We start from the raw sequence: 24,678 nt of genomic DNA, 5'->3' as shown, positions 1-24,678 counted from the left end.
TTACAACAACTCCCTCCGTCCCGCAGTGACGTAAACTGGCGCCTTGATTAAGAAACAGTGCTAGAGTTGGTTCAGGCTGATGTGTAGTTGTTATTGGGTCTGTTTGGTTCAGATAAGGGAGTCGCTTGTCAGTAGCAATTCAACGCTCCAATCTGCCAGATCGTTGTCAGTCGCAGTACTGACCTTATTTAGTGGAACGAGTTATCGGCCAGACATGATGTTAAACAGTATTCTGTTCTTTTCACTTGCAGCAGAGAGCTAATTTTGATGCAAAAACTCCTTCTGATGCTCATCGATTCCTGGACGTGTTTCTCAACAACTGCATTTTATCGTGAAGGTGGTGATAGTAGTGATATTTACTGTAAAAAAAAAAAAAGTGTTTCCGTCACCATTTCAGGTAGGTCAGCACTGATTACATAGTTTTTACATGAACATTTTCTGCACTCATTGTTAGGAAGTTCTTTTGAAGCACCGCATTGACAAAGTTATTAACGATGACCTTTGAGCAACAGGAATAGGTGAATCTAAGGAGCTCTAATGCAATCTGCTGGATCGGTTTCTGCACTGATACTGATCTAATTAAGCAGAGCGGCTAACTGCCAGATGTGACTGGGCCACATTAAATACAGTTTATTCATGAGCATCATCTTTCCACTAAGACACATTCATTGAAGGCCACCAACTAAATCCTAATACATAATATTGTGTTAGTAGATAGACAGATAAAGTCATCAGATGAAGAGTTGCAGAAGTGCTTCATGAATCTAAATTCAGCCTCAGCTGTGCTGTGGACACATCGAGGACAAGGTAAAGGTTTATATATCCCGATACAGTCATTTTTCTGTATATTAATAAACATACTGTTTTATTTTCTTTCATTTGGAACTTCCATACAAACAAAACCTGACACATGAAAAGGCACTTTCCTCTTTCAAAATGGAAGCTTTAAGGTATCTGAGAACAATCGTTTCAAATGTTTTAAGTTGAACTGGGGCAAATAAATAAAATCCTGACTTCCATCAGTGAAATACAAAAATCTCACAAATTTCTATTTCTGAGTTAATCAAAAGAAGAAAAAAAAAAAGTCTTGACTTTCTCTGCAGGATTTATTCATGTTTCATTTCAAGACAGCTGTCAAAAATAAACTACAGTGTGCAAATGTCTGGTCATGTCTGGGTTGGTTGAGTTGATTCCTTTCCTCCTCCACTGACTCCGCCAAAAATAAAGATACCCTGCAAGGCATGTTCGCCAGATCACAAGATATATAGACAATATTGCCAAATCTCTACCGGTGGATTTTTTTATAGAGATACATCGATTGAAATTTTCCGCTTACGACATTAGCTGATTACGATTGTCTTCCTAAGAACTAGAATTGACGGCAAGGCTCCAGACATGTTTCACCACTGTCCTGAAAAATAGTTTTAACCGTCCAGAAGTCAGTGTAAACCGTTAAAAATGACAAATTCTGTCTTATTTATTAGTTTCTTGTTAAAAAAAATAGGAATTTTGCAAGATTAATTTTTACACATCACGATAGCTTGAAAGCATCATAATGCAAGTCAATGCCACCTCTGTTAACTTTAGCTGTTAGCTCCATTGTGAGCAGGACTGGGCTGGGGAGAGACTAATGCATGGAAATGAATTACAGTTTAATAAGAGTCTGATTAAGTTAGTTGTTTCAAATGTTTGAAGGCTTATTTTTGACTAAATGTGGACCGGCAAAAAAAACTGAAATATGAAACTGACCAGAAGTCAGCTTAAAACCTGCTGGTTTCAATCTGCAGCCTATCGACCGGTGCATCTCTATTTATTAGAACAACGCAATCTTATAAACCGCCTGGAAATAATAAAGGAAAATGTGTACAAGCCTAGAAGGTAAGATGGTGTATGAAGTTAGGTAAAGGCTCGTGTTAACTTAAATAAGAGCATATCACCCGAAGTTTCGCACATTAACCTTTTTCAAATTTTAAATTTGGGAAAAAAAGAGCACTGAGTTTGAGGTATCAGGATTTCGTGCTGGGAGAATTAAAACTCAATCTGTGTATCCCTTCTTTTTGGACTGGGTGAAAATATGACTAACCCCAGCTGTGGCCAACATTTCTGTGCCTAAAAGTCTGAGATCGTCCATGCATCAATGAGTTTCCCTGCTTTCTCAGCCCTACAGGAAATGCCTGGACTTCAGAGGCCTGCTGCCTGCGCTGCTCACAGTCACCTCCATCTTCCCCCTCGCCCCCTAAAACACTGCACCCAGAAAGTCCTCGGTTTGAGAAGAATACCAAATGCTTACTCGACGGAAGAAAAAAAAAAAAAAAAAAACCCCACCACACAATGAAAGCTCTTACTCAGATCTTGATTGGCAGGAGTGTTTAACCTCCGTCTTTCACCACCTTCAGAGGAAAAATAAACCATGCAAACCAGTCGATCCACAGCGGAGAGTGCCTTTCCCAGCCTGTTGGGAGTGTGAGCAAACACAACGCTGCCGCTACAGGGATCCTAATGGTAAACACCGCCCAATCAGGTCAATGGCAAAAGATATTTATTTATTACCCCTGGAGTCAGATGCCTCAGACGGCTTACAAGGTCCATTCATTACGCTTCAGCCTGAGCAAACAGTGGTGCAAATACGGCACAATAATCTACCTATGGCTATTCATGTGACTCAGTGAGCTGGCACAATCCATTCACACAGCCCACACAGGCTATTGCACGCTCACGCACACGCACACACACACACACACACACACACACACACACACACACACACACACACACAGTGCCTCAGGTGTCGGAACAAATAGCTCTTTTAAAAAAAACACAGTCAACAAGCTCCTACCTGCAATTTGGCGGCGGGTCCAAGGTTATCTCTGCTAGCTCTTTCTGGATTCTGAAATGAGAGGAAGATCTGCGTTATAGTCACAATCCCAAACACACACACACACACACACACACACACACACACACACACACACACAAAACACAGTTATATAAATCCTGCATGTAAAATCAATCTGTAGGTGTATAGACTGAATACCTCATTGATTTTCTAATGAGCTCCTGAGCACAGCGATTGAACACAAGAATGATTCCTGTCACGCAAGATCAACACGGGGATGCATGGCTGAATATATTCATTTTTCAAAAAAAAAAGAAGAAAAACAGGAATGAATTGACATTGATGCTTGTTGGATAAATGAATCATATCACATTATTAATCTGGCTGCCGATCGTGGTCCTGACTCAGCCCTCCTGTTATAAAGGGAGCTGCCGGGAGCATTTCCACACTGGGCACATGATAAAAGGGTTTAACGAATAGTAAAGAGGTCAGATTTCTCCCTGGTTAAGTATTCATTACAAAACTATGTTCATGATTTGCCTACGAGGATCCAGTAGCCGGGTGTTATACTTTAAAATCACTCGGTCAGCTATAAATGCCACCTCTGCCTCATTTACAGTATAACGAAGGAGCAACTCGCCATGTTGCTAATCAGGTTTTTCAGGATTCCTACATATTTTATATATTAAAAATTCCATACTGCTTAAGAACCCTGATATTTACCTGCTCTCCGTGGACTGTAAGCAAATTATTTATTTTATTCTTGGCTTTTTAAGTTGCTTTTTAGGGGGTTTAATATTCTCTATCTGTTGTGGTGGTTAAAAACGACAACAAAAAGCATTTCATATGTGAAAAAAATCTTAAATCTTCTATTCTATTGTTTTATTTTTACTTATTTAATATTTATTTACTGTTTTTTTTACTTATTTACTTATATATATAATACTTGTTTTGATCTTGTTTTGTACCATGTCTCTTGTTTGCACTAAACTCTATGCAATGCATGTAATCCTGTAAATGTCCCCGCTGCGGGACTAATAAAAGATTATCTTATTTTATCTTATCTTATCTTCCAAATATTCCCCTCTTTGGAAAAAATCTCATGATAATCTAGAAAATTTAGCATAGATCAATCTGGCTGCTGATGTATTAGTTGTCCTCCCTAACAATGTCACCGTTACTGCAGCGGCAGAGTTCAACTGAACACATTAACACTGACAGTGGAAGCAGACATGTTTGGGTTAATCGCAGTCGGCAGTCGACCCCCTCCGACGGGAGAAGACAGTTATTCGGTCTCAAAGTACGAGTCTGAAATAATCTCTGACACAAGCTTTGGGGGGAAAAACATAACATTGACTTATCGCTTCTGTCCGACTTCCACAGTACGGATGTGAAAGTGCAGTGTGGAGGAGCTAATTAAATTCAGCAGGAATGACTTGCAAATTTAAGATTATGATCATCAAAGTGCTTAAAATGTGAATTTATTGAGTGAAAACCATTCCAGCATAAACTTAAGCAATGGTTGAAACTGTAGAGCAGCAGGTCTGGCTGAGTCCATAAAGTGTACTGCGTCTTTAAAGTCCTACAAGTCTGGACTCTGGAATTCAGCTTGCCAAGCTCAAACACCGCATGTTCTGTATTAAGAAACAAAAATAAATCCATTTGTTTTCCTTTTTCATTCCCCTCCCATCTTGGTTTAACACACTTAGTATACTGCTCACACTCAAAATGCCCAGGGATGTTTTTAAAACAAGACAAAATAACTGACTACTCCTATTGATCATGCTGTCTCTTCACTCAGCTGTTTGTTAGCTGGGGCATAAAAAATAATTTGCTCTTGAGAAAGAGAGCGAGAGGAGAGACAAGCAGTCGATGTTGACGTGATATATTGTTTCAGCATCGACATGGCAACGAATGGATGTGCAATAGTCACACTGCAAAGCAATGTGGGGCTCGTTTACATCACACTACAAGCATTCTGCTGCTTCAGAAGAGTCCGTTGTCAAGCGTGTCTTTATTGCACACTCAAGAGAAAATCCACTGTTTGTAATGTATCTGCAGAATGGAAGAATCTTAAGGGATTAGGGATAATGATTTGTGTGCTGACAGGCTGCAACATCAATTTTTTTCCCGGTGAATCCGGAGTAATTATCAAGATAAAAGTCTCAATTGTGGTTACATTTGGGGCGGCTGTGGCACATGAGGTAGAGCGCTTGTCCCGTAACCACAAGGTTGGTGGTTCAAACCCCTCTACCGGCAACATGCCGAGGTGTCCTTGAGCGAGACACCTAACCCCAAGTTGCTCCCCGGGCGCTTCATTGCAGCCCACTGCTCCTCCGGGATGGGTTAAATGCAGAGAAATAATTTCCCCATTGTGGGACTAATAAAGGATTGATTATTATTATTATTATTTCTAGAAAGGTGCATTCAGCTGAGAGCAGATCTCTGCCCGGTGTGTCTGCAGCAAACACTGCTGTATTGTGTGATTGAATGAGAACAACCTACAATTGAGTAACCCTCCGTCTAGACACTAATGGGCTGCAAGGTGTCAGAAAACACACTTCATTCAAGCTCAAAAACAAGTGACAATGACGGCAGGCAATCAGCTCAAACTCCTTGTAAAAGACATGTCATAAAATCTTGCCCAAAAAAAACCCACCATGTCTCGGGCTGCGGAGTGACGGCAGGGGGGTCGGTGATGCACTCAGCTGTGTTATATCCAGTGGCCCCTACCGGCCCCGGGAAAGCTTAAGAGTAGTGATTGTGATTGAGGAGTCACAAGGCAGTCAATGGCAGTAAAAAACAGGCAGTAAAAAAGGTGTTTTTGACGAAGTGTGAATCACCGTAAACCAGAGAGGTCCTTGAGCAATGCAGACATTAAGGGTGCAACGGAACAATAAAAACTCAAGGTTCGGATCGTATCACGGATTTTGAGCCATGAATCACGGATCGGATCAGCACGAAAGAAAAAATAATTTAAAACGCTCTGAAGTCAGTGTAAACATCTTCGTTATAGTGATTTATAGTGGATTCTTTTGCATAAAAACACTATAAATCACTAGAACAAAGATGGTTATGAATTCAATGATTCAAATGATCATGAAATAGTAGTGTTAATGATGTGTTAGAAGATCTTAAGAGCTAGTGCAAACAGTTCATAATCCACTCTCTAATATCTATTTGTGTTGTGAAAACATCTCCTACAAACAACTGGATTTATTACATTTTATCACCAAAACTACATTTTACAAGATTACATTTGAACACATCATGATGACGTTTTAATCTACCTTCGCACAGTACTAATTTTCACTGAACAGAGCCTAAACGCATCATAATGTAACTGAACAGAACCGTCGTTCGTTAAAAAGCGTGTTACGTGCCACCGTAACAAGCTCTCAATTTGAACCGTTTTGTTGTTCACAACGTAACATTATCAGGCACCGGAGAATAGAAAGCAGAAATGCAGATGTCCTGATTGCATATTTTTCACTGAAAATTGTCCGATTAACGACCGTCACCTAAACTTTATTTCACACTGTGATGGTTTAACCGTGTAATTAATACGCGGTTCACAAGTGCATGCCGAAACCTGAGGGGGGATACGTACGGATAAAGGATCCACAATGGTCCGTTACACCGCCGTAACTGACCACACCAAAAATATTAATCAGTTTGCTGCAGCAGAATGCGAGACAAGCCGTGGACAGACACAGAGGTGCACACTCTAATTTCACCTGCTGGATCCCCATTTTGAGATGGCAGTGGCATGATGGGTATATTGTGTTTCAAATGTATGATATCTTGTGTATAAAAAAATAAAAAACCACAACTGTAGGTACATACTGCTATTGTTCCTGCTGCTGTGATGTTTGCTAATATTCTGGGGGGAGAAAAACACTGACTGAAGAATACAAGCCCAGCTACAGGACTGTAAAGTACAGAAATGCCAATTACACCTCCTCATAACAGAAGTCCTAGAATGGAGTGTACTTCACAGGCTGGTTGATGATACATGACACAAAACTAAGAGTATCCAAGTGGGGAATTTGTCTTTAAACTCTCCTCTGTGAGAAAACGACTGCACACAAGTCACTTGGGGAAGAAGGAGGGGGGGAAAAAAAAAGACATATATTTGCGAAGGAGCCTGTAATACGATCTCCACGGTTATGGAGTCATTCTCCGCTTGAGTGCGTGCTGTGTAATTTTATCTGCAGTATTTCCTGAGGTGGCACATTTTGACGGCTGAAGCTGGGGACCTGTTAGGGAGAGTGGTGTGATGAAAAAAAAAGGCCCGGGGAATCCGAAAAAAGGGGAAAAAGCCCTGATTATACCGCGAGTTCCTCGTGCGCGTGCGTTGCCTCTTTAACCCAACACTTGCTTTCTCTAATGTTGCACAGCTCATTGCGTTTGATAATCCCGTGAGACACTGCGAGCACTAAACTAGTACATTCTGCATGCCTCGACATATGCAAATAAGTCAATATCACCGGAGCCTAGTTTTTATGATGGAAAACATCAGCTTTGGCTTATGTGTGGAGCAGCCGGTGATTTATTACAGGAGCAGGCACTGAGAAGCAACTAAATAACACTGTGCCTGTCAACCTTCCTATAAAATGGTTACCCCCCCGAGGTCCTTATTTTTCATGTTGTAGCCTTTCTGGTGATAAGGAGTCACCTCTGTATTTATTTCTAACAGTCTCATGTGGCCAATGGATTCTTTTTTTTCACGGGGAAATATCTGGTGCAGTCGTTAACAGAGCGAAATGCAGAAGGTTTCATAAAAATAGATCAGTGGACAGACTCGGCTACGCGCTGGACAAAGTGTAAAAGGCGCGCTCCGCTCAGAGACAACTCCGCTGCATATCAAATCAAGCGCTTCCTAAACTAACAGCAGGGTACAATCGAGATGTTTTGGCTTTGACTTTTTCAGCGGCAGCCATTGAAAAACTTTTCTGAATGTTGCGGAGGCAGTGCAGAGTAGAAGAGTAAAATGCTGTCTATGTAAGGCAAAAATGCATTGAATTCAGGTGAAGAAGAACCTTCCTTTAACCTTATTTTGATGCAGAGATTTGTTTAATTAGAAGAAATGTAGCACAACATGAAAAGTAGGAATTGTTTGATTTTTTTCTCTCAAAAGCTCTTTTTTTCCATCTACAACTATTTGTCACTTTTCAGTATAAGAGTGCAACACCATGAATGCCTGTAGGGAAAGATTGTGTATGCGCAGTTATTTCTATTTGAATGATTATTGTGTCTCTGTGATGGAAAGCTTTTCAACCCGCCTTTAATTAGTTAATTAATTAATTAATTTCTCTCTCAAGCTCTCTTTTTTTTTTAATTCTTTACATAACTATTTCTGTCCCTTTACGAATGTACAACGGAGTGCAACAATATGAATGTCTGAAAGAGCTCAAGTAGACATTTCATCACCAAGCTCCCAGCGACACCTCTGTCACACAGACATGTTAATGAATTCTGCATTCTGCTGCACCACTTTATGGTGTGACTGTTTGCTTACAGTACAGGTGATCATGCTCCTTTGGTTGCACTCAAGTGGCTCCACCCTTCCTTCAAGGTTCAACTATAACACACTCCATGTACTTGTGTGATTTGAAACTAAGTAAAGCTGAATAATGCGCTTTTATTTTGGCGACATTGCTCCCAACACTCCAAGCAGGCTTAATCAACTACCACCTATTGTCAGCTGCCAATAAGTGGCACAGTGTGGAGAACAACAACGTGTCTCTCTCGACAGCTCCGGTATCAGCGTCAACACGCGAGCTGAACCGACTGCGCTGCTCGCCAAGCTCGAGATCAGATAACGACCGCCGCTGTCCCGTGCCATCGCCATGTGGCGTCCAGTGCCAACCTGCCATGAAGTGGTCATAAACAGAATCAGTGCCGTGGCTCATCAGGGAGCTGGGCAACACCAGGGGTGTGTTTAAAGAAAAACAAAAGCTGGAATTGACTCGTTGGGGCTGAATCTATGTGTTTAATCCTAACTGTGCCCATCATTTCCCAGCAGCCTTTAGTAGGGGTGGGGGGGTCAAGTCAATAAGTTGTTGGGAAAAATACAACAGTAGAGAGATGTGTAAACTAAAACCGACCTCCAACAACACATAATGGAGCAGATTTTATCCTAATGATAATCTGTTTAAACCTAGCGTTCAGTGCTCTCTGATAATAGCTCAAAGAGGACGCATAGAACTGTGTAACGTCGCTGCTGTAGTAGTAACTAATACTAGGAATTCACAACAAGATGTTCATTTAAGCACAGGAAGTGATGCTTTTATGTCCACTCCTTGATTTGGGAGTGTCAAAGAAAATCATTGTCATGTCATTAGCAGAGTAACTAATGGCTATTTTCATTATCGATGGATTTCTTAATCATCTTTTAAATCAATCGATAAGGGAATCGATTTCACAGAGCCAAAGGTGACATTTTCAAATGTCTTGTTTTGTCCAATTAACAGTCCAAAACATATAAAAAGCCTTCAACACAAAGAGAAGCAGCACATCTTCACATTAGAGAAGCTGGAACCAGAGAATCGTTGCTATTTCAGCCTCATAAACGACTTAACCGTTTTATCATAATTGAATTGTGAATTATCTGTTGATCAACTATAATTTAATCGACTAATCGTCCACAGAAAATGACATTGATTGTCAGAGGATCTCTAGAAATACCCAGAACAAAAAACAACAGTGAGTTATTAGCGTTAAAGACGGAGAAATATCTTAACATCATAAGTGACGGATGACCACTTGAACCGTAAAGCCAACGGGGCGGTGCGAGCACAGAAAAGTAAACGACCTCTAACCTCTTGGCGCTGGTGGAGAGCTTGGCGGCGGTCTTGCTGGAGATCTTGGCCTCCTTCTTCTTGGGCTGGGTCTGGTCCCGCTGTTCGGGTCCCGGCTGCTCCGGCGGGGCCGCCTCCCTCTGCTCGGCGTCCGAGCTTCCCCCACTGGTGTTGGGGCTGTCGTCCGGCCTCGGCTGCACCTCACTGGACATGCTGACACTGCGCGCACACACATTAAGGGTTATGCACGCTGAATCCTCCAAAGACAGCTACTTCAAACCTGAGCAAACTCAATCTGCTGAAGAAAACGCTGGGATTTGGGTGAAAGGCCACCAAAACGCTAATAAGTGGACATTGAGTTGGGATTGTTTCCCAAAACTACTAAGTCCTCGGCCAAGTATGAACTTTTATGACCTTTTATTTTGATTTGTGTTTGAAAAATGGCCTGTCTTAACAACTGACACTCATTTCTATAGTGATTTATAAACATTTAAATGTGTAATAATCTGCTTAAAGCACCGTATTTTTATAAGCTCTCACAAAATATGCATAATGCTTTATAACAATAATAACACTTTATAAAGCCTTTATATTGAATCATAGGGTCAAGTATCATAATACTTTTCTTTTTGCAGGGATGAGTGTATTAGCGTATTTCAATTGTAAGTTACATTTAATGCATTATAATCACAGTTTTAATGCATTAATATGTCATTATAAGTTACTCTAAGTGATCATGAATGTGCTTGAAGTAAAGAGTATAGGCATTATAAGTATATTTGTGATGCATAAAAGAAATAGGGGTCATAGAAAGTGGTAAAACATTTTCTGTCCCTCAACTTTTTATTTCCATATTTTCAAAGCTAGTTTTAACCTAATAGACTAATATTCAGGGGATTTATGGCAAATTCAGTAGTCTAGTTTGTCTGCTTAAATTATTATCAACATTCTGCAGTCAGGAATAATTTATCAAAAAAGTTCACTCAGACTTGCATGTTGCCTGTAATATCATGCCCATATCTACTGCGTATTTCATCATATTAAGATAGTGTCGAGCGTCTTTATGAATAAGGAAAAGTCATTAATTAAATGATGAACTGCAACTCATGATTATTGTCAATACGCTGCTTATTTTCTCGTTGAATTGATTCATTGTTCTTAAATAACTGTGAAAAATGTCACTCCCAATTTCCTTTTGTCTGGTTTGTTGGTCCAACAAAGCTATTCAGTTCACAATAGAAAACCAAGGGGAGGCAGAAAACTCCTCACACTTGAGAAGATGGACCCATCAAGCGTTGCGTTTAATGCATCGAGGTGCATTAATCCTTTGTTAATGAGAAGAGAATCGTTGAATGTGAGCCTTGTAATTGTTAAAAGAAGTTGACTCTGCAGGCCAGGAGAATAATTGCACTGTTCAAGATTTGTTTTACCTTTTGGGAGAGTGAATGTGTTAAAAAATAAAAGGTACATTTCTTAAAGCTCAAGTTAAATGTACTCTTTAAAAACGCTATATAGACGATCGGGAGGATCTCAAGTGCCTCTCAACTGCTCTTGCAAAAGCTCGGGAAAACGATAATTGAAGAAAAGTGCATCCTTTTAACTACCTGAATGGAAATGTCTGTGTTTTCGCGTTCATTCACCAATTCAGGACATTTTTCTGGTCCTTTAAATTGGATCATTTACTCAGCATCTTTAAAATACTGCATATATATATATATGGGAATGTGATGACATGTCATGTAGTCTGTGGGACTTTTTTCATTTCTGTTCAATAGTGGCACTAATTTCAACAAAAACCCCACCACTACCTGGATTATTAGTCTCAATTATATAAAAGAAAGCATGACTTTTTTGTAACCTGAGTAGGGTTAATTGGCATTTTTCACTTATTCTCTATTTGCAGACTTTTTTTTCACACCAAAAGATGAATCAATCGTCAATAGCAGCCTTGCCGGTCATTCCACCTCAAAAAAAATATAACATTTTAACCCCGTTCAGAGGTATATTCGGAGCGACATAAGGATAAAAAAGGTAAATACACACCACGGATCTTTTACCACTCATCCGGAATCAGTCAAGTTGAACATCCGCTGGTCACAAGCCTTGAGTCTCAATAATAAAGAGACACCTACAAGGTCATGTTCACTAAATCCAATACCTCCATCACTCCGCGTGTGTGTGTGTGTGTGTCTCTGTGGGGGTGTGGGTGGGTGTGAACGTCAAGGTGAATGCCTCTATTTACATTCCCTAGTCTGCCATGAAAAATGTATGACACTAGATGAACGGCTGTGTGTGTGTGTGTGGGGGGGGGGCATCGCTGCTGCATGCCGTTGGAGCTGAAATGAATATCAAATTGGACAGAAGTAAGGACAGATTGTTCGATAAACATGACAGCGGCTTTGGCAAGCTGACTCTGCTTCTGACATTTGACAAACAGCCACTGCACACAGGCTATCTGATGCAATTAACTGCGTTTTGGCGGTGAGCTGATATGGGAGATAATTGGGGGATTATATGGGTTAGGATGACACACGGGGGCATCAGTTTAAAAGGTTAGAACATTTACATGCTCTGGTAAATTGAATCCTCTCAGGATAAGCTGTTATTACAATGTGTAAAATGATGTGTTTCCAGGTGTCGGGCTGAGGACAAAACACACTGAAAGTAAAAGTTGCAGACGGAGCAGTAGATCTGTCAGACAGATGTTTTTTCCTCTTCAGGTGTGAAACTGTCAAAACACCACAAACCATAAATATCAACCGAGGTGAAGCTTCACAAATCGTGTGTTATCGATCGGGCCTACAGGAAATCACAACCCAAGAGAGAGCCGACGGTGCCAATACATTCAGTCCCCTTCAACTGAAAAGACCAACATGTCAAGTGCACTTCAAAACATCTGGCAGCTTGCTTAACGCAGTTTTTGCTTTTTTGGTAATGTTTTAATTTGCTTTTAAACCTTTTTTTTTTCTTTTTTTCCCCAGTTCTTTAAGAAAAGAAAAAAATAAATTAAACAAAATGACATTTCAACTTTGACATTTGGTTTTTTTTTTCTCACTGTGTGTTAAGCCAATGCATTTCATTTGGGGAAAAGGCTTCAGGGCTACCTATTAAAGAAGTTTAATGTATACTGGTTGCACTGTTTTGGTGCAATGGGTGTCAACCGAATGAAACAGTGGCTTTTAACCATTTAGACAAATGCCACTTAATGCATCCTCGTGTCATCTACACACACACACACACACACACACACACACACACACACACACACACACACACAGTTACAGACGATTTGCTTTTAAATGATTCATTCTTCGTGCAGAAGAGGAGGAGGAGGAGGAGGAGGAGGAGGAGGAGGGCGCACGTACCGGGGCTGTAACGTGGAGAAGCCCCCGGTCTCTCTCTCTCTCTCTCTCTCTCTCTCTCTCTCCTCCACCACCACCACCACCACCACCCACCCACCCGGCTCTATCTGCAAGGAGTTAACATCCTCGTTATGAGACATCTTGATGCAGATAAAGCGAGATGCAAAGCCCGGACACTTCATCCGATGCAGGCTGTGCAACACACTGCAAGTGACCGCTGCAACAACAAAAAAAAAAAAAAAAAAAAAATCTGCTCCTGCACAAAAGACTGGAATGAATGCACCCCCCCCTCTCTCTCTCTCTCTCTATCCCCTCCTCCCTCCCTCTACAAGATAACGCAATAGCCCCTTTTTCTTTTTTTTATTCCCTTTGCAGAGTTGCGTCCTTCCACAGAATATAAGAGGAGCGCTCACCTTTACGAGCAGGCTGCTGGACGCACGGCGGCAGGAGGGGGACAGGGTGCTGCAGTGTCCGCTGGTTGTTTATTCCGTGACCGTGATCTGTAAACACTGCTCGTCCGCTGCTTTCCGCCCGTCGCCTTCACTGACTGCCAGAGAATGTGCCCAAACGCGCCGCGGTGGAGTCAGCGGCCGGTACGCGCGTCGGTTCCGATTCACGCTGTCAAAGTAAAAGTCCAGGTGGAACCCATAACGCGAGGTGACTGCTTGTAATGTAAAGTCACACTGCGTTTAGTTCATGTGTAGTGTTGTTTTTTTTTATTTTATTTTATCTAAGAGGTTCATCTTCATAATAATAATAATAATAATACATTTTATTTATAGAGCGCTCAAAGACGCTTTACAGACAGCATTTAAAAGCTACACATTAAAAACTTAACTATACTTAACTATCTTCACTTCTATCTCAATATATATACAATATACTGTATATAAGATAAGATAAGATAATCCTTTATTAGTCATCTTAATAATAATAATAATAATAATAATAATACATTTTATTTATAGAGCGCTTTTCAGAGTACTCAAAGATGCTTTACAAACAGCATTTAAAAGCTACACACTAAAAACTTAACTATAAAAACTTCTATCTTAACTATACTTAACCTTTAACTTAACTATCTTCACTTCTATCTCAATATATATACAATATACTGTATATAAGATAAGATAAGATAATAATCCTTTATTAGTCATCTTAATAATAATAATAATAATACATTTTATTTATAGAGCGCTTTTCAGAGTACTCAAAGACGCTTTACAGACATTTAAAAGCTACACACTAAAAACTAAAAACTGAACTATACTTAACTTAACTTAACTATCTTCACTTCTATCTCAATATATATACAATATACTGTATATAAGATAAGATAAGACAATAAGAGACAAAGAGACATAGTAGAAGAAAGACAAGATAAAAATAAAAAATGAAAATAAAAAATGTATCTTGCATTTCATATCCACTGTTCACACTGTTTATACTACTCATACTGTTATTTTTCTTTTTTTTATTATCATTATGTATCTGTTATTTATACTGTTATTTATCCAGCACATTGCACTGCACCTGTTTTAGATGCTAAAACTGCATTTCGTTGTGTTAGTACTTGTACTCTGTGCAATGACAATAAAGTTGGATCTAATCTAATCTAATCTAAAAATTGACAAACCACTTTTGCACATATTTGCACAGCTATTCAGACACACATAAACACAGAAGGGCCTACAGGTGATTTGTAATTATCTTCCATCCATTAACTATGCCAGTTTTATTTTTTCAACACATATGTTGTATATAGCCAATTTTGTAATTTCTTAATCTGTTGCACTTTATGTTACTTCTTTTCTGTTACTGTAAAAATGTTACATCTTCATCTTCCCCTGTCTTAAATAATATCCTCTAGGCTACTGGAGTAAGGTCGACTAATTGTCTACCAAACTTTAAAAAATCATAGTTACTGCATATTGCCTTTTTATGAAACAAACTGGAGCAGCGAGCATTAACATTATTTTTTAGTAGAAAAAGAAAAATTAAAGTCACACTGCTCTTCTTTTACTTTAGGTCGTTTCTGTTCAGTGAATGCTCTTTAAGAGACAAGAACTACAATTTGGATCCAAAGTGGCAAACTTTACCTTGATTTTTTTTTATTATTTCCAATAAAATATTCTTTTTTTTTTTAATCGTTTTGCCACAAATTGAATTACATATGTCCCTACACCCAGTAACATACTGACCTTTTCATGAAACATCTCATCATTATTTTATGTTTAAGGTAGAGAATACCCAGTTCCGATTTCTTCTTTTGTTTGCAGCAGCTTGACAAATCAGACCGCCTCCGTGCGCGCTCCCACGCGAGTCCGCGCAAACTGGGTGCTCTGTGAAGCGTTATGGCAGGCTTTGATGATAGTAGACTACAAAGGAAGTGCAAAAGAGAGGAATAGACCCAATCATGTTTTCAAAAGTGTGCACCAGGATTTCAAAAAAAACAATTTCGGGGACAATAATAACACAGATAGATAATCATTTACAGTCCTTTACACAGACTGTGGAGAAGAAGCTCCATACTCAGGATGCATGAGTTGTTAGTGTTAATCTGTGCTTGGTGACCTGCTTCTGCAAGGGGAAAAAAAGGCCAATTAATCAATATTATATCTGACACACATTGGGGCTTTAAAACAACACATGTAGACCCCTAAAAAAATGAAAAGTGACTAAATATAGATAAGTAAATGAGCACTATTTCCTCCATATTTTACAATTCCTTGACTCTCTGCTCCTTATTTATTTTTATAAATGAATGAATCAATTAATTTTCATTTTAGAAATAGTTACGCTATTGTTCGTGGACCAATCGGGACTAAATCACCAGGGCGGAACCTTTTATGCCGGGTCGATGTTTCTCTACGCCGAGTTAAGCGACGGACCTTCGCTTCCAGACATGCGCCATTGAAAACAAACGTAGCAGATTCGGCGGGGGGCGCTGATACATTACAAAAACCGACGAGTTAGAGTGCTTATTTCGTCTTTAATCAAACTACGACACATTTACACACAATGGAGACTATTTTAGAGCAACAGCGTCGCTACCACGAGGAGAAGGAGAGGCTGATGGATGCGAAGACGAAAGAAATGTTACACAAGAAGTCCACGGTAGGAGCTATGCTAGCATTAGCACTATCTGCTAACCCAACACTGCAAGCTTTAAACATACCTGTGAGTGGACTTGTTCTCACGTGGATCTTTGTTTCTTTTTCCTGACAGCTGCGGGAACAGATTAACTCTGATCATCGGACCAGAGCCATGCTGGATGTAAGTTAAAGAAGAGTTTGACTTCCGGGCAACACTATGAGTTAGATGGGAACAGATCATTTATGTCCTCTACAGTACCAGTGAAAAGTTTGGACACACCTTCTCATTCAATGGTTTTTTTCTGGTACTGTGTATATTGTATATTAATATTATTTTTTACATTGTAGATTAATATTGAAGACATCCAAACTATGAAGGAACACATATGGAATTATGTGGTAAACAAACAAATTATACTCAACAAACAGAATATGTTTTATATTTTAGATTCTTCAAAGTAGTTGAATGAGAAGGTGTGTCCAAACTCATGACTGGTACTGTATGTGGCAGCAAGAATAACTGTAAATGTAAACATTAACAACTCTAATTTGTACTCACAGTTTATCCCCATAATGTAGTGTTACATGTTATTGGACAGAAGTTAGAAAGTAGTTGGATGATGTATTAACAGAGGAATGCAGGTCTGAGTCCAGTAAGTTATACGATCATGCTAAATGCTTTACATGAAAATGTTTCTCTTTTGACAGAGGTATATGGAAGTGAGTGGAAATCTCAGAGATTCCTATGAAGACAAAGATGGGTAAGTGACTAACCTGCTCCAGTTAAAGAGGCTACACAAACATTAATTGTAATCCAGATCTGTTTGAATGGTGCTTTTTTGCAAATTGCAGATTGTGTAATTATATTGAGTTGGTAAACACAATACCCAATGTCTCAATATGTTTTCTATTCTATTTCTTTTGATCAACCTAGAAACAGAAATTGTACCATACTAGTTACACACAGTCTCTTAACCTGTTATCTTGAACATTTTTTCTTCTTCTTCTTACCGACAGAATGAGAAAAGATGAGCTTGGTGCAATCTCAGGACCAAATGAGTTCGCAGAGTTCTACAACAGACTGAAACACATAAAGGAGTTTCACAGAAAGCACCCAAATGAGGTAGTTAACCTCTTACTTTTTATACAGTCTAATTTGAAACTATGTAAACCTTTTTTGACAAAGAAAATGAACAATAATACTTTTCTTTTGTTTTCTTGTAGATTTCCATTCCCATGTCTGCAGAGTTTGAGGAGCTGATGAAGGCCAGAGAGAACCCCAGCGAGGAGGCTCAGAGTAAGTCTATATATCCATACATTAGAGGCAGGCTTCCTTAGGATTGTTGCTCTGTAGAAGGTCAGCTGACCATTTTAGGGATCTACCTCGTTTAAAAGTAATCTACTTAAGACTGATGTCGCTGGCTAACACACTGGTCTGGTTTTGTTTGTCTTTTACAGACATGGTGGAGTTCAGTGACGAGGAAGGATACGGCCGCTACCTCGACCTCCACGACTGCTACCTGAAGTTCATCAACCTGAAGGGAGCCGAGGTTATGATCCCTTTTTAAGTCTGCATAATTCATGCTGTTCCTCTAAACTGGATAAGTTATTTTTAACCACAATCTTTGCTCTTTCCCTACAGAAACTGGAGTATATCTCTTACCTGTCTTCATTCGACCAGCTCTTTGACATCCCCAAGGACAGGAAGAATGCTGAATACAGAAAGTAGGTCCATCATGCTTATTTCCATCAGAACTGACAGCTAACAGCTGTACGGAACATGAAGAAGAAATATATTTAGCTGTAAAGACAAGAAAATGAACCCATCTTAACTTAAAGACGTATCATGGACCTTTTCAATATATTATAAATAACGCATAAATGTGTGTAGATTAGGATAATATGTGCACGCTCTGTGTGTTCTTGTACTAACCCAGTGTGGTGGTTGTTTGTGCAGGTACTTGGAGATGCTGCTGGAGTATCTGCAGGACTACACAGAACGGGTCAAACCTCTGCTGGACCAGAACGAGCTCTACGGCAAAGTGCTGATAGACTTTGAAAAGAAATGGGACAATGGGACCTTCCCAGGCTGGCCTGTAAGTTCTCCTGTTCATATGTGAAGATGGTTAGGGTGTTGGGCATACATCTTATCTGACCTGTTAATTTTGTGTTTTTCTTTGTAGAAAGAAACAAGCAGTGCTTTGACACACGCTGGAGCTCATCTGGACCTCTCTGCTTTTTCTTCCTGGGAGGTAAAACATTGTTTGTGCTCACATTTAAAGATTTATGTTTTAAAAAATACTACTCGGGTTGCTTATTCATACCTCGACTGGTGTGTTTTTCTTATTCCTTTTCACAGGAGTTGGCTTCCTTGGGTCTGGACAGATTGAAGTCTGCCCTCATGGCGTTGGGACTGAAATGTGGAGGGTGAGAATGTCTTCTGCATGCTAATAAGAATAACATTAAACTGAGATATATATATATATATATGTGTGTGTGTCTTAAATGTCTGCAGAACCTTAAACTTAACTCTTACAAGTTTTGAGAAGTTGAAAGGGTGATATAAATTTGATATTTATAAGCGCAGTGCAATTGGAATGTTGGGTACCCATGACAACCGGCACCAGGAGCTGTCCTAGGCACAGTTACCGGCAATTAATACATTTTATTGTTTGTAAATGTCAACTTGTTTTTCTATTAAACTTAATTTAAATGTGTGGTTAAACAAATCATTTTTGGCGCCCAAGGGTGACTTTGGGGAAACAATAGTTGTAGCCTCTAGTATGTGGACAGCATTCAGACTGCAAGCAAGGACATGGGATGGGAATGCTTATTATTTACTAGGCTATTCGTGCACGTTCTGCATGCAGTTAGGACAACCGATTAAATCCGGTTGTGTGTGTGTGTGTGTTGGACAGGACTCTGGAGGAGAGAGCTCAGAGGCTCTTCAGCACAAAAGGCAAATCCCTGGAATCGCTGGACCCTTCACTGTTCGCCAAGAATCCCAAAGCCAAAGGCCCTAAAAAGTAAGTGGATGTTTAAAAAAAATCAATCTAATGCTTGACCGTGTCTTTATGATAGTGCTCATTTATATAATGCATAACAATTTCCATCCATCACTTCTGCAGAGACACAGAGCGTAACAAGGAAATTGGCTTCCTGGAATCTCAAGTCTATGAATATGTGGAGATCCTCGGGGTGAGTTAAAAATGTCTACTGTTGAATTCACGAACGAAGGGTTTGATAAACGTGTTTTACCTAGCTCGTTGCAGTCCCAAACCCTGACGGTTTTGATTGGCATTGGGCGGTTACAGGAGCAGAGGCAGCTGACTCATGAGAACGTCCAGAGGAAACAGGCCAGGACCGGAGAGGAGCGCGAGGAAGAGGAGGAGGAGCAGCTCAGTGAGAGCGAGAGCGAAGACGAGGACAACGAGATCATTTACAACCCCAAGAACCTGCCGCTGGGCTGGGACGGCAAGGTGAGGTCACGACCCTGTATCAAAACAACACAACGTTCAAAACCACGAGTCCTCTGACTCGCGTTGATGTCGGCGTTCTTTGGCAATTGCACCTAAATCAGAAGGTCTCTAAAATTCGCAGGGCTCGAAAGTGTAGATCATGTGAAGTCAATCAGACTCGGGGAAGATGTTTTGCAAATGAATGCAGATCAGATACTGAATTGTGACTCTGATAGGGACACCTCCTGTTGTAAATTAAAACCAATACACATTTTTTTTTACGAATTTGGGTTGTTGTTAAGGTCACTTTTATTTGTACGTGAAGATACCAGAAGCACACAGAGCGGGCAGAGCAGTACTTGGTTGTATATGGGGAAAACTTATTTTATCCACCTAATAAAAAGGCCCTCCTAGAATAATCATTGCTTTGCTCTGTTGCTGGTACTCCTGTCCTGTACCACCATCTACTGTAGATACAATGACTATGGATAAGCACCTCATAAAACCCCACTTCAAAACTACTGAACAACCCTTTTAGTCTCCATAGTGACTCTGATGTCTGTTGCTCTTACTTATATCTACTAGCATAGAGTCATTTTTACATGTTTGGATATGACTGATGATTTACATAGTTGTAATAGCCCTGAAGAGAAAGAACTGGAAAAAAAGCTTAGACAAATGTCCTAAAAATTCACCAAACTTTATGGAGCATAAAAATGTTTATTCTTCCCCCCCCTAACTTTATGATTTTTGACTTCCCGGTTGCTATAAAATGATTTAAACTTTCATTCAAACTGCTGCTGCATAATCCTAATTTCACAATGCTTTTCTTTTATGTGCCACTCATTTTTTTATTTTTTTTTAATCACGTATCAATGTGTGCCATTTTATCCCTGTAGCCGATTCCATACTGGCTCTACAAACTCCACGGGCTGAACATCAACTACAACTGTGAGATCTGTGGAAACTACACCTACAGGGGACCCAAAGCCTTCCAGAGGCACTTTGCGGTATGTTGTGTATTTATGTCACATATTCATTGTTACAGAGTTGAGTGTGAAATCTGCACTCAAAACACTGTCAACATCATAGAACAACAAAATAAATGATTTTTTTTTGGTGTGTGTGTGTAGGAATGGAGGCATGCTCACGGTATGCGCTGCCTGGGAATCCCCAACACCGCTCACTTCGCCAACGTCACGCAGATCGAGGACGCTGTCTCTTGTAAGAGTCCTTGTCTCGCTCGTCATGAACATCTTGATTTTTTCGAAAGTTTTGGAAGTTGGTGTCAGTAATGTTCTGTTTCCGTTTGTTACTCCAGTGTGGTCCAAGCTGAAGTCCCAGAAGGCATCAGAGCGGTGGCAGCCAGACACAGAGGTGAGTTAGGATGGAATCAGGACGACTGGTCGGGGAAACGGCGCCTCCTAGTTATAATATAATGCTGATTCCTTTTACTTGTGTGTTTTTCAGGAGGAGTACGAGGACTCGAGTGGCAATGTGGTCAACAAGAAGACCTACGAGGATCTGAAGAGACAAGGATTGCTGTAGATTGAGGAGGAATGTCAGGAATATGATGGAAAAAAATTGAAAAAAATCTACAAGTAATAAGCGTCCTTTTAAGATTTGTGATATTTTGTATCGCCCATGTTTCTTTTTATTTGTAAGTAGTAATGTTGTTTTACAGACTTTGTAATGTCGTCACCATTGATCATTATAATAAACTGAGTACTTTTGTCACTGCTGTTTTTTCTTTATTATCTCCCGTTGGTTCTGGTGAGTCTTCCCTCTTGGACGATTTCTGTCAGTGTTCAGACTTTACTCGGCAGAGACGGTTGTCTGGGACTGGGATTTGATTTATTGCTGCAATTGACTGTGATTATGATTGAACACTTGAGCAATAAACTAAAACATGGATACTTTGTACTTTTTTTTTATGAACAAACCTGTTGCCAAGGAGAATATAATACAGGATCATGGGGATGACATAAACCAAAGAATTGGACGAATTAAAAAAATGTTGATGTTGCATTCAGTACGAGCAGATTTTTCTTTGTTTTATGGGATGACAAGTCGAAACATTTAGAAACCACCGATCAGTCTTCTCATTCAGAATGTTATTGTTTAATTGAGGAAATATTGACAGGTATCTCAGCAACTTTGCAGCCTGATTATCCCACATCACCTCTTTCAAATTAGTTTTTTTCTGGCAGAGAGCACTAAACCCAAATTCAAGAGGAATAGTTTGACATTTTTTGGAAAAATAGCTATGATAAGGCACATTTTTTCCAATAGTACCAAATGAAAAGATTGATACCAATGTCAACTGAAACTTGTGGTTTCATGTTCTAGTTCTAACTATAGAAGGCTTGTGTTTTAATGGCTCTGTCAAGTGTGTCTTCATGGATTCGTGGCTGGTCCTTGTCTTCATGGATTCAAGGCTGATCCTTGTCTCTGGTCCTGGTTTCTCTGGATTTTTGGCTGGTTCTTGTCTTCGTGGATTTGAGGCTGGTCCTTGTCTTCATGGATTCGAGGCTGGTTCTTGTCTCTGTGGATTCTGGGCTGGAAGCATCTTTCTCTCTCAGACTCTTAACCTCATCATTGATTGATGCAACGATGGATTCTGCAAGGTCTTTTATCTCTTCTGAGGATTCAGATTGCAGCAGTTGATACTCGAAGTCCGCCATAGTATCCAGAAGAGGGTCTGTGATTTCACTGACCTCTTTCCTTATAATGTCCTGGGCTGCTTTCATTGTGTTGGTCTCAGAGCAGATCAGTGATCTTCTCGAGACCTTCTTCTGCGTTTCTGATTTCACAGATCTGTCTTCTGACTGGCAGATATCATCATCTGGTTGCCTGTCAGGGTCCAACACTGAGAAGTTGTCCAGACTTTTTCTAGACCTGCTTGATCTAGGTGTGCACAGTTTTTTCACCTTGCCCATGAAGGTTTTAAACATGCAGCAGGCATGGTGGACGATGAGAGTGAGTCTGCGAGAGGGAGTGACATGTCCACTATACGCCCTGAGCCCCGAAGTGTCCGTGAAAGTGGGAGAGTTGAGGGTTTCTGTAACTTCCGAGACGATCAGTTTGGTCAGTTGATCTCGTGGTCACATTTCAAACACCACAAACATAAAAAATATATCGACGTGATGGGCAGAGTCTTTTCTCTCTATTGATGATGTTATTTTGGCGATTGGACTCAAATATTTATTCAAATGTACCTTAAATTAACCTCAAATTAACCCCAAACTAACCCTCATGGTCACATTTTAAACACATACAACACACACATACACACAAACAGCTTTAAACATGGCTCCACATTATATTTAATTAAAACAACCAACTGAAGTCTTGGAGAGGAGACGCAGTGTAGGGATTTTGATGCTAGCATGGTGATAGCATTGTTTAAGCAGGACAAAATGGCTGACATATAAGATTGTTTATTGGGATTTAACTCTGTGAGAAAGGCGGCCTTCATGAACTTGGTAATTTGATTGACAGAGAGAGAGTGTGTGTGTGTGTGTGTGTGTGTGTGTGTGTGTGTGTGTGTGTGTGTGTGTGTGTGTGTGTGTGTGTGTGCGCGCGTTTCTGTGTGTGTGTTTGTGTGCATGAGCTCGTGTGTGTATTTCGCCCCATCAATCGAAAGCAGTATTTTTATAAAAAAAATTATAAAATATTTAGAGAAGTTTACTCTGATTGGATGAACCTTTTACCCAATGAATCTGCCGCTGCTTTAATTCATATCTGTTGTGACTGGCTTCTACCACACATAAAGCATATCAACATAAAATTACATCAACGCGTTCGGCAGAGTATTTTCTCTCTGTTGATAATATTATTTATGCAATTGGACTTTTTTTTTTTTTTAAATAAACCTCAAACTAATCCTAAATGAACCCCATTGATATAGCTGTCTCAGAACTGTTAATATATGCAACGTCTTCGGGCAGTAGCAGCCACACAGTCAAAATTTCTTGCGAAATTTTGTAGTTAGGCCTATTATCCATCTATCTATCTATCTATCTATCTATCTATCTATCTATCTATCTATCTATCTATCTATCTATCTATCTATCTATCTATCTAGGAATAAATATGTATAGTGATTAAGATAAACACCAAATGAATACATATTTAAGCTGCACAGTACTTTTTATATACATCTGTATTTAATAAAGATGATGAATAATTTTCTGCGTACCTCATCACAAACTGTCCAAAGAAAATAATAAAAATGCAAAACAAAAAAGCATTGCACTGTACTGTGGTCTCGATGCAATGACTGACTAAATACACAAGGGGATGCTGTTGGTTATGTCTTAGCTCTGCTAAGATGTAGGATGTAGTAGACCGTTCTCTGAATGGTACATTTGAATGGGACACATAGAGTGTCAGCTTAAATATTTTTTAGTAAGTAAACGAAAAAAAACAAAAAACACTGGGACGGATGTAATGCATAATTTTCAAAGAAAATGATTGTGAAATATCAGCTTTTCCCAGTGACTTCACAGTAACTATGCGATTATAGTACTTTGATTAAGTAGTATGCTGCTGGATAATTACTGTATTTAACTGTAACGTTACAGTTTATGTCCAGGTTTCTGTGATTTAGCAGTATGCTGCTGTAGACTGTACAATGTAAAGTATTTGACTGTACATTAACAGTAAATTACTGGCCACTCAGGAGCCAGTAGTGTATGGTAAATGTACACCTGAAAACCATCATAAAATACTGTAAACCCATCAATAACATATAACATTAAACAAATCTAATTCAAATAAACATTAAAACATTTATTTTGCAGCAGTTTAATATACCTATTATGCTAATTTTCAGTTGCATATTTGTATATCAGGTTATTGTTACAATATGTTTACATGCATTAATGCTCAAAAAATGCTTGATTTTTCCTAGATACATAGATGAATACATATAAAGATAGTATTAATTAATTAAATATTATATGAAGCTCATTTATTTTAGATTTTTCTTTTTATTGCTTGGCTTGGAATTCTGAGAGGGTGCTGCAGGTGCCTAGCAACGGTTGCTACAATCGTTGTTAGGGGGCGGGGTTTCACTGACGGAATCTAAGGCAGCTGCTCCTTTGATCTTGTCAGTGGCTT

The 24,678-nt window shown here is 39.6% G+C and overlaps 3 protein-coding genes across 3 annotated transcripts in view; 1 reads left to right on the top strand and 2 right to left on the bottom strand.

Annotated features, from left to right (window-relative positions):
- The window catches only part of LOC129097050 (ubiquitin-conjugating enzyme E2 E2-like), a 60,386-nt gene extending 46,831 nt beyond the window's left edge, over nucleotides 1–13,555 (bottom strand). The window contains exons 1-3 of the mRNA XM_054605749.1: nucleotides 13,415–13,555; nucleotides 9,661–9,858; nucleotides 2,837–2,887 (exon numbers count right to left, since the gene is read on the bottom strand). Coding sequence (XP_054461724.1) covers nucleotides 2,837–2,887; nucleotides 9,661–9,851 — 242 coding nt within the window. The 5' untranslated portion in view covers nucleotides 9,852–9,858; nucleotides 13,415–13,555. The remainder of the gene's footprint in view (nucleotides 1–2,836; nucleotides 2,888–9,660; nucleotides 9,859–13,414) is intronic.
- Nucleotides 1–24,678, bottom strand: part of rpl15 (ribosomal protein L15) — a 194,226-nt gene that overhangs the window by 80,397 nt on the left and 89,151 nt on the right. The window lies entirely within an intron of this gene.
- sf3a3 (splicing factor 3a, subunit 3) lies at nucleotides 15,828–21,291 on the top strand. The gene is made up of 17 exons (XM_054605741.1): nucleotides 15,828–16,118; nucleotides 16,230–16,277; nucleotides 16,805–16,857; nucleotides 17,114–17,219; nucleotides 17,321–17,393; nucleotides 17,555–17,646; nucleotides 17,739–17,821; nucleotides 18,054–18,192; nucleotides 18,280–18,348; nucleotides 18,456–18,523; nucleotides 19,015–19,122; nucleotides 19,225–19,294; nucleotides 19,411–19,575; nucleotides 20,454–20,564; nucleotides 20,688–20,778; nucleotides 20,876–20,931; nucleotides 21,025–21,291. The coding sequence occupies exons 1-17, from the start codon at nucleotides 16,023–16,025 to the stop codon at nucleotides 21,100–21,102; spliced, it is 1,506 nt and encodes a 501-aa protein (XP_054461716.1). The 5' UTR covers nucleotides 15,828–16,022; the 3' UTR covers nucleotides 21,103–21,291.

Source organism: Anoplopoma fimbria, chromosome 10 (assembly GCF_027596085.1).
Source record: "Anoplopoma fimbria isolate UVic2021 breed Golden Eagle Sablefish chromosome 10, Afim_UVic_2022, whole genome shotgun sequence".
Lineage (NCBI taxonomy): Eukaryota > Metazoa > Chordata > Actinopteri > Perciformes > Anoplopomatidae > Anoplopoma > Anoplopoma fimbria.
This window is presented reverse-complemented; position numbering and strand designations above follow the sequence as displayed.

Excerpts from the sequence above, each read along its gene's own strand:
- sf3a3 (XM_054605741.1), top strand. The coding sequence starts at position 16,023 with ATGGAGACTATTTTAGAGCAACAGCGTCGCTACCACGAGGAGAAGGAG. Across the intron at positions 18,349-18,455 it reads CTGCTTTTTCTTCCTGGGAG|GAGTTGGCTTCCTTGGGTCT; the intron begins GTAAAACATTGT and ends TCCTTTTCACAG. Across the intron at positions 20,779-20,875 it reads GATCGAGGACGCTGTCTCTT|TGTGGTCCAAGCTGAAGTCC; the intron begins GTAAGAGTCCTT and ends TTGTTACTCCAG.